The sequence below is a fragment of the Martes martes genome (genome assembly GCF_963455335.1).
Source record: "Martes martes genome assembly, chromosome: 10".
NCBI lineage: Eukaryota > Metazoa > Chordata > Mammalia > Carnivora > Mustelidae > Martes > Martes martes.
Genome location: NC_137898.1, coordinates 50,727,258 through 50,743,437, shown reverse-complemented (window position 1 = coordinate 50,743,437; position 16,180 = coordinate 50,727,258). Strand labels below are relative to the sequence as shown.

The 16,180-nt window shown below is 35.9% G+C and overlaps 1 protein-coding gene across 2 annotated transcripts in view; it reads right to left on the bottom strand.

The window, feature by feature from the left end:
• SBF2 (SET binding factor 2) overlaps positions 1-16,180 on the bottom strand; it is a 463,869-nt gene that overhangs the window by 172,742 nt on the left and 274,947 nt on the right. For both annotated transcript variants that reach the window (XM_080816668.1, XM_080816669.1), the window contains exons 14-15: positions 14,814-15,018; positions 1,820-1,929 (exon numbers count right to left, since the gene is read on the bottom strand). In XM_080816668.1, the coding sequence (XP_080672794.1) occupies positions 1,820-1,929; positions 14,814-15,018 (315 nt within the window). The remainder of the gene's footprint in view (positions 1-1,819; positions 1,930-14,813; positions 15,019-16,180) is intronic.

Here is a 16,180-nt window from a genome sequence, read left to right as displayed (position 1 = left end):
TTAAGAACAATTATAAAGTAATAGATGGGTATATAGTTATTTTTATTTGTAAGTCAGTATGAAAAATAAGTAGAATTGATTTATGTAATAAGTTAAAAAATATTAACTTCACTTAATAAAAAAACTCAACAAAACTTCGGTTACCAAAACACTCATGACATTTAGATACTTTCTTAAATAACTGGCCACATCTCTGTGGCAAAAATAGAAGGAAAAATTAAAATGAGAAGAAACACAGGTGGTTTCATACTTTTAAACTGGTAAGTTTTAATTTACGATTAGAAAATTCTACATCTCCTCTCCTCATTTCAGTATCATAGTGAAGAAGGGAAAAGGACTCAGATCAACAAATAGAAATATCTAGACTTATGCATTAAAATTCTTTCACTTTGTCACCCAGAAGAATGTCTCTCCCAGTTCACCATTTAGAGCTTAGTTAATGTACTTTGTCAGTTTTAATTTACGATTAGAAAATTCTACATCTCCTCTCCTCATTTCAGTATCATAGTGAAGAAGGGAAAAGGACTCAGATCAACAAATAGAAATATCTAGACTTATGCATTAAAATTCTTTCACTTTGTCACCCAGAAGAATGTCTCTCCCAGTTCACCATTTAGAGCTTAGTTAATGTACTTTGTTTAAAATAATAATAGGCTTATTTAACTTTGAAAACCTAAAAAAAAACAGAATAAAAAGTAGGAAGGAAGGGAAAAAGTCTGAGAGCAGAAAGGCATAATATTGTTATAGGCAGGTATAAGAAACAAGATGTAAAACCTAAAAGCAAGAAAAGCAGAAGGAAGTCTATTACAACACTTCAAGCATAAGAGAAAATGGAAACCAAAAAAAAGTCAAAACCTAAAAAGGCTAGGGTCATTTACTATAAGGGTAAAAATGTTACTCTTTTCATGCTTTAGTCTCTTGTTCAGAGCTATAATGAGTCACTAAGATTACATTATGTTTAATATATTTCTTTCTTTTTAAAAAATTTTTATTAACATATAATGTATTATTTGCTTCAGGGGTACAGGTCTGTGAATCATCAGTCTTACACAATTCACAGCACTCACCATAGCACCTACCCTCCCCAATGTCCATAACCCAGCCACCCTATCCCGCCCCCCCATACTTCCCAGCAACCCTCAGTTTGTTTCCTGAGATTAAGAGTCTCTTTTGGTTTGTCTCCCACCCCAGTCCCATCTTCTTTCATTTTTTCCCTCTGTACTCCCCACAACCCCCGACCCTGCCTCTCAAATTCCTCATATCAGAGAGATCATATAATAATTGTCTTTCTCTGGTTGACTTATTTCTCTTAGCATAATACCCTCTAGTTTTTTCCTGACTTGTTAATTTTAGCCATTCTGACTCATGTGAGGCAGTATATCACTGTGGTTTTGATTTGTATTTCCCTGATTGTTTAACATAGTTTCTTAAAGAAGGCAAGAAAATGTGCTTTAATGAGGCATATTTAAGTTGAATATCACTGTTTTTATAATTCATTTCTTATTCTGACTAGATTCTTAGCAACAAATAAAATTATATTTAAAATGTTAAATTTCTAAGAAATATGTCTAAATAGGATTTAAAGAGTAATGTTTAAAAGTTTAAGGAAAAAAAACAATATTTCTCTGGTAGCCATATAACTAGGCACGGCAAAGATTTTAAATCTTAGACACAATTCATTTAAAATGATCAAAACAATGAAAAGACACTTGATGAGGAAAAAAGATGGAATTAGAGGAGAGGTTATTTGGCAAGCTAAACATGTAAATCTGAAAGGGAAATGATGAATGCTTACTTGGGAAAGAAGGCATTTTATTACCTTTTCAGTCTCCAATGTTTTATTTTCAAATATGAATGAGATGCAGTTTCTAACAACTTCCAATCTCTGTGCACTGTTGAAAACTGTTGTCACCTTATCCATTATCGAAACTAGCAGAGGAATATAAAGACAACACAAACAAGTTAAACTTCTTTGGCAATTACAAAAGCAAAGGGAATATTAATATTTACAGATAGTTGTAACTATCTGCACGACCAAGATTTAGAATTTACTCTTTTCCCTGGTTATATGTCACTGAAGGTATTCCATTTCATTACTTTTGATTACAGAGTTAGGTTTTGAAATGTCAGGCTAGTCAATGGCTCATTGAGGATAATTGCACGGATAGATTCCAATGATAAACTGGACTCTTCAGTAAATTAATTCATATCTCACAGTAAAACTGTATTAAGCAAGAGTAAACAGCCACTTTTAACTTTAATTGTGAACAAACTGATAAATGTTTGGGGTACAGTATCATGACAAAAGTAGCTAATACTTATAAGTGAGAAGACTACTAACAAAAAAAGAAACTGGTATTTCTAAAACATTACCAAAGAAAAACCGCATATCACAAAAAAATCACATTCTACAAATTAGAGTACAGGTACTCAATAGTGTTTGAGAAAGCACTATACAAAAAGAGAAATGATTATGGCTCAAGAATTACTATATAAACTTGGGAGTGTTTTTTTAGTCCTACGAACTATGTACCAGTCACATTTACCATAAGATCAAATAATTCTAGTCTAATACACAGGCTAAAATTACTTAAAATAAATTCACCTTACTAAAAGAATACGAGAAGGATATAAATAAAAGTAATATCAGTTAAATAAAAGTATAATTTCACCAAAACCTTTATTGTATCATTGGTACAAAAGATGTAGTATCAATAATTGTTAAACCAAAAAGAAAGACCCTTTATATATATTTTTTTCTTTTTGAGTGTAGTTGACGAAAAATACTACATTAGTTTCAGGTGTACAACTTGGTGATTTGACAAGTTATACATTATGCTTTGTTCACTACAAGTGTAGCTACCATCTGTCCCGTTACATAGTAATTACAATATCATTGACTGTATTCCTTATGCTGTCTTTTCTTTAAGATTTTATTTATTTATTCGAAAGAATGAGAGAGAGCAAGAGAGAGGGAGAGCACAAATAGGGAGAAAGGTATGGGAGAGGGAGAAGCAGACTCCCTGCTCGGGGGCCTGACATGGGGCTTGACTGCAGGACACAGGACTCATGATCTGAGCCAAAGGCAGATGCTTACCCAACTGAGCCACCCAGACACCCCCATGCTGTGTCTTTTATTTCTGTAACTTATTCATTCCATAACTAGAAGCCTGTATTTCCCACTCCCCATGACCCATTTTGCCCAAACCCCTCCCTCTCCTGGCAACCATTAGTTTGTTCTCTGTATTTATAGGTCTGATTCTGTTTTTTCAGACCCCTTATAATTTTATGGCTGCTCTCGGAATCTAAAGGCATAATCCCTTCACTCTCCCTCATACCTAAGAAGAAATATCATATCTTACTTATCAACATCCTTTTCATTTCATCAATACAAAATCTTATATCCTTCAAATCATTTTAAAACTTTCTAATTTTGAACAATTTTAAGCTCACAAAAAGTTACAAAATAGTACAGAATCATGTACTCATCACTTTAGCTTCCCCCAATGGTGACATCTTACCTAACTATAGTGCTTTATCAGAATCAGAAAATCAATTGGCACCATATAATTAACTAGACAACAGAACGCCAATTTTACCAGTTTTCTTTTAATCATTTTTAATCATGCAACACAGATATTCTGCATGACCATGATAGTTAACAGATTATTTCACATGACTCTTCTATATGAAATGCTCATTTTTAATTGTGTGCTCTGGGGCTTCTCACACAGGTAGGTCAGTGGAATAGACTGAAATAGAAATCGATCTATATTTAGAATAGGAAACTTCTTAGAGTCTCCAAATAATACCGCATACTTTATCGAGCAACATCTTTAACCTGTGTTTATAAACTTTTTAAAAAAATATTTTATTCATTTGATAGTGAGAGTGAGAGAGCGAACACAAGCAGGGGGAATGTGAAAGGGAGAAGCAGGATTCCCACAGAGCCCGATATGGGGCTCGATCCCAGGACCCTGGGATCATGACCTGAGCCGAAAGCAGATGCCTAATGACTGAGCCACCCAGGTGCCCTAACCTGTGTTTATAAACTTTTAATTCTAAAATCTCTTCAGCAGCATTTTAAATTTTCTTTAGGGCAAGCTATTTAAAAAAAAAAAAAAAACACCTTTTCTGGTAATAAGTCTGTTTACTTTTTTGAGAGTTATTTGAGAGTATGACTTAGTTCACTCCCAGAAGAAAGTTCTTCACTTGGAGTTACTGATATTTCAGATTGGCCAAATCCCCAGCTGTGGCATTCTAATACTCACTTTCTAACAACTGATGACAACTCTGTTTTATGAGTACTTAACTTCCCAGGGCTTCCTTTCTAAGGTTTTAGCCTTCCAGTGCTAGTTCCACCCAATCATCATTACTCTGGCTCCTCTGAGGAATGGGTGGAAATTAAGTAACCTCTCAAAATGTGAATGCCTCATAAGGTGACAGAGCAATTTTACACTCATATTAAATGAGTAAAATGTAAAATGGAACATTTATATCTTTTAATTTTAGTACAAAGAAAATCCTGATTCTGATCAACCCAAATGAACCAAAAAGTTGGACAGAGGTTCCTGTATTCATTCATTCATTCAAGTTTTACATGCAGGGCTAAATACTTTGCCATGTGTACCTCTCTCACTGATTACAGTGAGATACTCTATCTACATGTATCTAAAAAGAATTCAGAAAAAAAATAAAGAATTCGATATGGATTGAAAATGAGGAAAGTAAAGAGATTATATAAAGATAATATTAAGAATTAAGGTGACAATTCAAGCAAATTGAATTTTAAACAAACTTTTCATCTGTTCATGTGGGTATTTAAAGAAAGTACTCAACTAGCTTATGAGTATTAAAATTACCTAACTCCTTCAAAAGATAGCTATTTACCCTAACATGTCTACCTTATCCATCCTTTTTTCTACGTCAAAGTCCAATCATCACTTAAGTAAAAGCTATTAATTCTTAGAAAAATAATGGCAAGTTAACATTACTATGTAAATACACAATGACTATACTATTATCCATTAATAATAAAATTACACTCACTTCTAGGAATGATGGGGCAGTTTGTAGCAAACTAAAATTCCTACCAAAAATAATTACAGAAGTCAGATAAAATGCAAAAGGATCTACTTAAATATATTAGATTGCTACAGAAGCACAAGGACTGGAGTACCTAAAATTCCAGAGAAGGAAAAAGAAGCTAGAGAGGTGAGTTAAGACACACACATCTACTTTATCCATAGGAAATTTGCTAATTTTGGGTACAGACAGAAGGCAAAGAATCCAGGCTTGATTCTAGCAGATAGCTAGGCTGATCTGCAAAGTTTCTGGTGAAAGCTGAACTGGCAAAAGTAGATGTGTATGAATGGCCCCTAGGTAAACCACTAAAAGAACAATAAATGTATAAATGTATAAACAACAAGTTAACAGAGATAAATTATGGAATAAGAAAAATAGTTTATTAATCCAACAGAAAGCAAGAAAGCAGGGGGGGAAACATAAAACAGGAAGATTAAATAGAAAAAAAAAAACCCACCCAGTAAATAACATTAAAGCCATTAATATACCAGTAATTATATTTATGTAAATATTCATAATGCTATTAAATAATATAAGAAGTATAGTAAGATAGACTGGTTAAAAAAAACTATATGCTGTTTATAAGAGGCACTCATAAAATATAAGATCCTAGAAAGTTTGAAAATAAAAGGATAAAAAACATAAACCATACAAACACTAAGCAAAGGAAATCTGGTATAGCTATATAAATATCAAAGTATACTTTAAGGCAAGAAGCATTATTAGAGACAAAGAGGAATATTTCATATAACAAAAAGATCAATCACTGGGATGCTATAATATTTACAAATATATTTGCATCCAATATATCATCCTCAAAATATATGAAGAAAAATATGGATAGAATGAAAATGAGAAATAGGCAATTCTACTCTTATCACAGGAGACTTGAACACATCTCCCTCAGTAGCTGAAGAAGGAAGAAAAGATAAAAATCAGTAAAGAAAACCCATAAAATGGGAAAAAATAACTGCAAATTATATTCTCTGATAAGGGACTTGTATACAAAATATATACAGAACTCTTATGAATCAATAATAAAAAGACAAGTAGCCCAATTAAAAATGAACAAAGGATCTAAATACACATGTCTCCAAGGAGATATAAAAATGATAAATAAGTACATGAAAAGTTGTTCTAGAACATTAGATGCGTATGGAGAAATCAGAATGCCCAAACATTGCTGGTGGGAATGTAAACTGGTGCACATATTTTGGAAAACTGTCTGGCAGTTCCTCCAAACATTAAACATAGACTTACCATATGACCCAGCAATTTCCACCTAGGTATATACCTGAGAAAATTAAAAACATGTATCCATACAAAAACTTACACATGAATGCTCACAGCAGCACTCTTAATAGTAGCCAAAAAGGAGAAACAACCCAACGATCCACCACCTGGTGAATGGGTAACAAAACGTAAATACACACACACACACACACACACACATATCCACACAATAGGATATTATTCAGCCATAAAAAGCAATGGAGGACAAATCCATGCCACATAGATGAACCCTGAAAATATTATGCTAGAGATAGTTCAAGATGGCAGAGGAGTAGGAGACTTTAGTTTCCTCTGGTCCCAGGAATTCAGCTAGATAGCTATCATATTATTCTGAACCCTGTGAACACTCAACCAGAGATCTAAGAAAAGAATAGTTGCAACTCTACAAATAGAAAAGCAACCACTTTCTGCAAGGTAGGAGGAGCAAAGAAGTGAATCCGAGGGGATACATCAGAAGATAAGCTGTGGGGGGAAGAAGCCTCTATAAACTGGCACCAGAAAGTGATACAACATCAGAACCAGAAGTGGGATGTAACCCTTGCTGGGACAGTGTGGTCTCAGGATCCCCGGGATAACGGGCAGACTGGGAGTGCCTGAATGCATTGGAGTTCCCAGGCATTGGAGCAGGTAAACTGGCAGCAATCAGAGAGCCCAGGAGTGGGCTCTCAGGTTGGAGTTGCCATATATCATGAACCATGGCATGTCTGGGTAACAGCTCTCTGAGAAGGGGCCCAGAGAATGGCAGAACGGCACTAAGACCCCATTTCTTCCCCTGGGAGGGGTGGCATGGGTGCACACTGCAGGAGTCTACAGGGTTTTGAGGCACAAAATGGGGTCACATGCCTGAGCTAGAAACACATGGTTACAGGCTGGGTAAGCACAGAGTACAGAGGGAGACCAGGGAGACAGGAGCGACTGACTGCTTTTCACTGAGGGCACTGAGGAGTGGGGCCGCCAAGCTTTTGGCTCCAGGGTTGCTGATTAGGAGATCGTCATTTTCATTCTCATTCTCTAAAGTGGCACAGAAAGCCTTCATGGAACAAAAACCACACAGAGCAACAAGAGCCCCTTACTTAGACTGGCCACCTGGCAAGAGCAGTGCAATTCCACTGGAGACAAAGACACTTGAGAATCAACATAACATGGCTCTCCCCAAGAAGAGCCACAAGAACATACAGCTAAGACTAAGTTTACCAATCACAGAGAACTGAAAAACTCTAGCACTAGGGGAAAACAGTATAAGAATTCAGTTTTTTTCCCCCATGATTCTTTAGTCTTTCAATTTTAATTTTTATTCTTTCCTTTTTCAACCAATTTCTTGTTTTATCAACTTTTTAAAAGTTTTTTTTAAATTTTCATTTTTATAATTACATTCTATCCTTCCACTGTATTTAATTTCATATATGTTATATATATCATATACATCATACATATGTATATATACAAATGTATCATATATATTAATTCCATTTATACATATATGTGTGTATACACACACACACATACACACACACACACACAAAAACACACGTTTTTTTCCTTTCTTTACAATTTTGAGATGCAGTTTCTTCTCACAGACCAAAATACACCCAGAATCTGTCTGATCACCTGTCTGATCATATTCTCTCTTTTTCTTCTTTTTTTTTTTTTGTGAAAGTCTTATTTTAATTTTCGTCTTTACAGTTACATTTTATCTTTTCAATGTATTTAATTTTATTTCTGCATATATATGTTTTTCCTTCTTTACAATTTTGAGATGTAGTTTCTTCTAACAAACCAACCAAAATACACTCAGGATATCATGTATTGCTCTGTTCTGTTCACCTGTTCATATTCCTTCTTTTTGTTTTTTGTCTTTTAATTTTCATTTTTACAGTTACACTCTATCCTTTCATTGTATTTAATTTTATTTGTATACATATATAAGTTTTTCTTTCTTTATAATTTTGGGATCTAGTTTTCTAACAAACGGACCAAAATACACACAGGATCCAGGGTATTGCTCTGTTCTGTTCACCTGTCTGATTATATTTCTTTTCTTTTTTTTCTAATTCTTTTTTCCAGTTTAATTATTTTCCAGTTTCAGGTCTCTTCTAATTTGTTTAATGTATATTGTTGCCATTTTAGTATTTTATTCTCTCATCCGTCTATTCATCTCTGGACAGAATGACAAGACAGAAAAACTCACCTCAAAAAAGAACTAGAGTACAGTACATACAGATTGCCAGGGACCTAATCAGTATCGATATAAATAAGATGTCAGAACTAGAGTTCAGAATAACGATTATAAAGATACAGCTGGGCTTGAAATAGCATAGAAGACACAAGAGAATTCCTTTCTGGAGAAATAAAAGAACTAAAATCTAATCAAGTCAAAATAAAAAAAGCTATTAATGAGATACAATAAAAAATGGAGGCTCTAACTGTTAGGAAAACATTTCCTACAGTTAGAGCTAACTAACTGTTAGCTAACAGTTAGTTAGCTCTAACTGTAGGAAAAATGAGACAGAGGAGAGAATTAGGGATAGAAGACAAAATGATGGAGAATAAAGAAGCTGAGAAAAATAGGGGCAAACAACTACTGGAACATGAAGGGAGGATTCAAAAAGATAAGTGATACCATGAAGTAAAACAACATTAGAATAACTGGGATCCCAGAAAAAGAGGAAAGAGAAAGGGGTGGGGGCAGACAGAAGGTATACTGAAGCAAATTATAGCAGAGAATTGCCCTAATTTGGGGAAGGAAACAGGCATTCAAGTCCAAGAGGTACAAGAACCCCCCTCAAAATCAATAAAAATAGGACAACACCCTCACATATAATAGTGGAACTTGTAAATCTCAGAGACAAAGATAAAATCCTGAAAGCCGCTCGGGACCAGAGGTCCATAACCTACAGGAGTAGAAACATTAGACTGGCAGCAGACCTAGCCACAGAGACCTGGTAGGTCAGAAATTACTGGCATGATATATTCAGAGTGCTAAATGAGAAAAATATGTAGCCAAGAATACCTTATCCAGCTAGGACGTCATTCAGAATGGTAGAGATAAAAAGTTTCCAGAACAAACAGAAACTAAAAGAATTTGTGATTACTAAACCAACCCTGCAAGAAATATTAAAAGGGATCTTTTAAGTGAAGAGAGAGCCCAAAAATAACGTAGACCAGAAAGGAATACAGACAATATACAGACTTTACAGGTAATATAATGGCACTAAATTACAGGTAAATATAATGGCACTAAATTCATTATCTTTCAATAGTTACCCTGAATGTAAATGGGCTGAAGGCCCTAATCAAAAGACACATGGTATCAGATTAGATAAAAAAGCAAGACACATTGAAATGCTGTCTGCAAGGGACTCATTTTAGGTCCAAAAACACCTCCAGGTCAAAAGTACAGAGGTGGAAAATAATTTTTCATGCTAATGGACATCAAAAGAAAGCTGGGGTGGCAATATTAGATTTTAAACGAAAGACTGTAATAAGAGATGAGGAAGGACACTATATTATAATTAAAGTGTCTATCCAACAAGATCTAAAAATTCTAAGTATTTATGCCCCTAATGTGGGAACAGCCAGTTATATAAGCTTTGTTATTAATTGAATAACAAAACCAAAGAAGTACACTGATGATAACACAGTAAGAGTAGGGGAGTTTAACACCCCACTCACTGCAATCAACAGATCATCTAAGTAGAAGATCAACAGGGAAACAAGGGCTTTGAATGACACATTGGACTAGATGGATTTCACAGCTATATTCAGAGCATTCCATCCTAAAGCAACAGAATACACATTCTTCTCAAGTGCACATGGAACATTCTTCAGAATAGATCATATACTGGGTCACAAATCAGATCTCAACTGGCACCAAGAGACTGGGATTATTCCCTGTGTATTTTCGGACCACAATGCTTTGAAACTGGAATTGAATCAAAAGAGGAAATTTGGAAAGAACTCACATACATGGAGACGAAAAGGCATCCTACTAAAGAACAAATGGGTCAACCAGGAAATTAAAGAGGAATATAAAAATTCATGGAAACAAATGAAAATGAAAACACAACCATTCAAAATCTTTGGGATGCAGCAAAGGCAGTCCTAAGAGACAACTATATAGCAATACAAGCCTTTCTGAAAAAACAAGGAAGTTCTCAAATATACAACCTAACCTTACACCTAAAGGAGCTGAATAATAGCAAATAAAGCCTACACCCAGCAGGAGAACAGAAACAATAAAGATCAGAGCAGATATCAATGAAGTAGAAACCAAAAGAATAGGAGAACAGATAAACGAGACTAGGAATTGGTTCCTTGAATTAGTAACATTGATAAATCCCTGGCCAGACTTATCAAAAAGAATAGAGAAAGGACCCAAATAAATAAAATCATGAATGAAAGAGAAGAGATCACAACCAATACTGAAAAAATACAAACAATTAAAAGAACATATTATGAGCAACTATATGCCAACAAATTAGGCAGTCTGGAAGAAATGGATGCATTCCTAGAGACATATAAACTACCAAAACTGAAACAAGAAGAAACAGAAAACCTGAACAGACTCAACCAGCAAGGAATTTGAAACAGCAGTCAAAAATCTCCCAACAAACAAAAGCCCAGGGCCAGATGGCTTTCCAGGGGAATTCTACCGAACATTTAAATAAGAATTAATACATATTCAAAAAAAAAAAAAGAATTAATACATATTCTTCTGAAGCTATTTCAAAAAATAAAAATGGAAGGAAAACTTCCTCACTCTTTGAGGCCAGCATTACCTTGATCCCAGACCCAGAGGAAGACCCCATCAAAAAGGAGAATTACAGACCTATACCCATGATGAAAATGGATGCAGAAATTCTCACCAAGATACTAGCCAATAGGATCCAATAGTACATTAAAAGGATTATTCACCACAATCAAATGGGATTTATTCCTGGGTTGCAAGGGTGGTTCAACATCTGCAAATCAATGTAATACACTACATTAATAAAAGGACAGGAACCATATGATACTCTCAACAGATGCAGAAAAAGCACTTGACAAAGTACAGCATCCTTTCTTGATTAAAATTCTTCAAAGTACAGGGATAGAGGGAACATACCTCAATATCATAAAAGCCACCCATGAAAAACCCACAGTGAATATCATTCACAATGGGAAAAAACTGAGAGCTTTTCCCCTAAAATTAGGAGGATGTCAGAGATGTCTACTGTTACCACTGCTAGAAGTCCTAGTTTCAAATTTTTTTTTTTTTTTTTAGATTTTATTTATTTATTTGACAGAGACAGTGAGAGAGGGAACACAAGCAGGGGGAGTGGGAGAGGGAGAAGCAGGCCTCCCACTGAGCAGGGAGTCCAATACAGGGCTCGATCTGAGGACTTTGGGACCATGACCTGAGCCAAAGACAGACATTCAATGACTGAGTCACCCAGACACCCAAAGATTTCTTTTCAACAAAAAGAAATAAAAGGAATCCGAATGGCAAAAAAGAAGTTAAACTCTCACTCTCTGCAGACGACATGATACTCTATGTAGAAAACCCAAAAGATTCCACCCCAAAACTGCCAGAACAAAGGAATTCAGCAAAGTTGCAGGATATAAAATCAATGCCCAGAAGTCAGCTGCATTTCTATACACTAACAATAAGACAGAAGAAAGAGAAATGAGGAGTTGATCCCGTTTACAATTGCACCCAAAACCATAAGATACCTAGGAATAAACCTAACCAAAGAGGTAAAGGATCTGTACTCAGAAAACTATAGAACACTCATGAAAGAAATTGAGAAAGACACAAAGAAATGGAAAAACACTCCATGCTCATGGAATGGAAGAACAAATATTGTGAAAATGTCTATGCTACCAAGAGCTATCTATACATTCAATGCAATCCTTATCAAAATACAAACAATTTTTTTTTTTACAGAACTGGAACAAATAATCCTAAAATTTGTATGGAACCAGAGAAGACCCGAGAAATAAAACCAAAGCTGGAGGCATCACAAGTCCAGACTTCACACTCTATTATTACAAAGCTGTAATCATCAAGACAGTATGGTACTGGAACAAAACCAGACACACAGATCAAGGGAACAGAAAAGAGAACCCAGAAATGGACTCTCAACTTTACGGTCAAGCACTCTTTGACAAAGCGAGAAAGAATATCCAATGGAAAAAAGACAGTCCTTTCAACAAATGGTGTAGGGAAAAGGACAGCCACATGCAAAAGAATGAAATTGAACAGTTACCTTACACCATATACAAAAATAGACTCAAAATGGATGAAAGACCTCAATGTGAGACAGGAAACCATCAAAATCCTAGAGGAGAACACAAGCAGCAACCTCTTGGACCTCATCTGCAGCAACTTCTTGCTAGAAATGTCCCCAAAGGCAAAAATGAACTATTGGGACCCCATCAAGATAAAAAGCTTTTGCACAGCAAAGGAAACAGTCACCAAAATCAAAAGACAACTGACAGAATGGTAGAAGATATTTGCAAATGTCTTATCAGATAAAGGGCTAGTATCAAAATCTATTAAGAACTTCTCAAACTCAACACCCAAATAATAAATAATCCAATCAAGAAATGGACAGTAGACATGAGCAAACATTTCTTCAAAGAAGACATCTAAATACCCAAAAGACACGTGAAAAAAACGTTCAGTCGGCATCAAGGAAATACAAATCAAAACAACAATGAGATACCACCTCACACCAGTCAGAATGGTTAAAATTAACCAGTCAGGAATTGACAGGTGTTAACGAGGATGTGGACAAAGGGGAACCATCTTACACTGTTGGTGGGAATGCAACCTGGTGCAGCCACTCTGGAAAACAGTGGCTCAAAAAGTCAAAAATAGAGTTACTCTATAACCTAGCAATTGCACTACTGGGTTTTTACCCCAAAGATACAAATGTAGTGATCCAAAGGGGCACATGCACCCAAATGTTTATGGCAGCAAGGTCCACAATAGCCAAACCATGGAAAGAGTTCAGATATCCATTGACACGTGAATGGGAAAAGAATATGTGGTATATATATACAATGGAATACTACTTAGCCATGAAAAAAATGAAATCTTGCCATTTACACTGATGTGGATGGAACTACAGGGTATAATGCCAAGGGAAGTAAGTCAGTAGGAGAAAGACAATTATTATATGATTTCACTCATATTAGAATTTTTTTTTTAAGATTTTATTTATTTGAGAGAGAGAGAAATTGAGAGCAAGCGCGAGAGGGGAGAACGACAGAGGGAGAAGCAGACTCTCCGCAGAGCTGAGAGCCTGATTCGGGACTCAATCCTGGGACTCCAGAATCATGACCTGAGCTGAAGGCAGTTGCTTAACCAACTGAGCCACCCAGGTGCCCTCATATGTGGAACTTAAGAAACAAACCAGAGGATCATAAGAGAAGAGAGGAAAAAATAAAATAAGACAAAATCAGAGAGGGAGATAAACCATAGGAGACTCTTAATCATAAACAAACTGAGGGTTGCTATAGGGGAGGTGGGTGGAACAATGTGGTAACTGGGTGATAGACATTAAGGAAGGCAGCTGATGTACTGAGCAATGGGTTTAAGACTGGTGAATCACTGACCTCTACCTCTGAAACTAATAACACTTTTATATGTTAATTGAATTTAAAGAAAAATAAATAATAAATAATAAGAAAAAAGAAAGGAAAGAAAATATGCTAAATGAAAGAAGCCAGTTACAAAGTATACAAAGTTATAAAGTATAACTCTATGTGTATAAAATGTTAGAGGACAGGCAAATCTATGAGGATAGAAAGTAGATTATTGTCTAATGCTAGGGAAGGAGTGGTTTTGGGGGAAAATGGGGAGTCCTACTACTGGGTATGAGTATTTCTATTTGGCATAAAGAAAACATCCTGAAATTAGATACTGAAAATGGGTGCACAGCTCTGGGATATGTTAAAAACCACTGAACTGTGCACTTTAAAGAGTGATCCTTATTGCATGTGACTTGTATCTCAATATAGCTGTTTTTTTAAAAAGAAAAGATTCTGTAGTGGTAGCAGATAGGTTAATGGTTACCATTAGGGAGAGACAGTGAATGGAATGGTGTTTTGAGTGCTGACAATGCTCCAATTCTGGTTGTGCAAGTTTGTTAACTGGTACACTTTCATTTTTGTGTCTTATATCTTTTTTTTTTAAGATTTTATTTATTTGACAGAGAGAGAGAGAGAGAGAGAGAGAGAGAGATCACAAGCAGGCAGAGAAGCAGGCAGAGAGAGGGGAGGAAGCAGGCTCCCTGCTGAGCAGGGAGAAAATGCGGGGCTCGATGCCAGGACCCTGGGATCATGACCCGAGCAGAAGACTGAGGCTTAACCCACTGAACCACCCAGGCACCCCTGTGTTTTATATCTTGATAAAATGTTTACTTTAAAACAAAAGAACAAATACATACCAACAGGTGGACCTGCTGGCACAACACATTTCTTTTCCACTCGTGAAGCAGGAGGTGCGTTCTGGTTCTTAGCAAGATTTTCTTGTATTAATTCCTGTACCCGAGTTTCATTCATCTTTGGGAAAGGAAGAATATGAACTCGCAAGTGGGATCCTTCTGTCGGGCGTGGAACTTTCTGGAATGCCATATGAGGGTTGGGATTCTCCTGCAACATCAAACGGTAAAATTAGTCAAAAGTTAAAATAACAATGGCAGACTGCCAGGCAGAGTTGGAGCTCAGAGGGCCACAGACTGAAATTAGACAGATGAATGATTACACAGAACTCAGATAAATGCTATAAAGGAGAGTACCAGAATCTTACTTCTTATGTGATCTATCAGCAGCATCTGATACAGCTGATCACTCTTATTCCTTTTCCATGAAGGCTCTCTTCACTAGGTTTCTAGGTTCTTCTTGCTACATCTTTGTCTACTTTTTATCTTCCTAATCTCGTCATTATGTGAAAACCCCAGGGCTCAGAGTTTGGGTCTCTTTTTTATTTATACTTATTTCCTTGGTGACAGCTTTCATTCTCAATATTTAAGCCATAAAAACACCAATGATTCATAAATTATTATCCCCCACTGAGCTTTAATGCCATACCCATACATTCAACTGTCCACACACAGTATTTCCATTTGGATTTAAAATAACATCTTAAATATCCAAAATGGAACACTTACTCTTCATCTCTTCCAAATCTGCTTTCTACAGTCCTCCCCACTTTAGTAAATGCCATATTTATTTTTCTACTCAGGTGAAAAGCTTGGAGTCATCTTTAATGCCTTTCTCTAACATCCTATTATCCATTCTTCTGCAAACCTTTTGGACTTTGCCTTTCAAATATGTCCATAATCTGATCACTTTTCATCAACACTGTGGTTCAAGCCAACATCTCTATATTACCACAGAAGAACAGTCTCCTGACTCTGCTTATGCCCTCACTCCCTCCCTTACTCTATTCTTAAAACTGCACAGAGTATGTCAAACCATCACCCAACTAATCTGTTCATTCAAATGGCTCTTTATCTCACTGAGAGTAAAATCCAAAGTTCCTAAAATAATTTACAAGATCTGGCTTTCCTATAGGACTGTGTCCTGCTACTGTTTTCCTTCATTCTGCTCTAGCCACACAGGCCTTCTTGTTCTCACCTCAAGGTCTTTGCACTTAACTGTTCCTTCTGCCTATCCCCCCCTACAACTTGAAAAGCATCCTCTATCCCTTCCTGCATTTCTTTGCTCAAGTGCCACCTTTCTTGGCCACCCTATCTAAAATTATACTCCCTAACACACTTCCTATTCTTTTATTTTTCCCCTTAGCACTTAC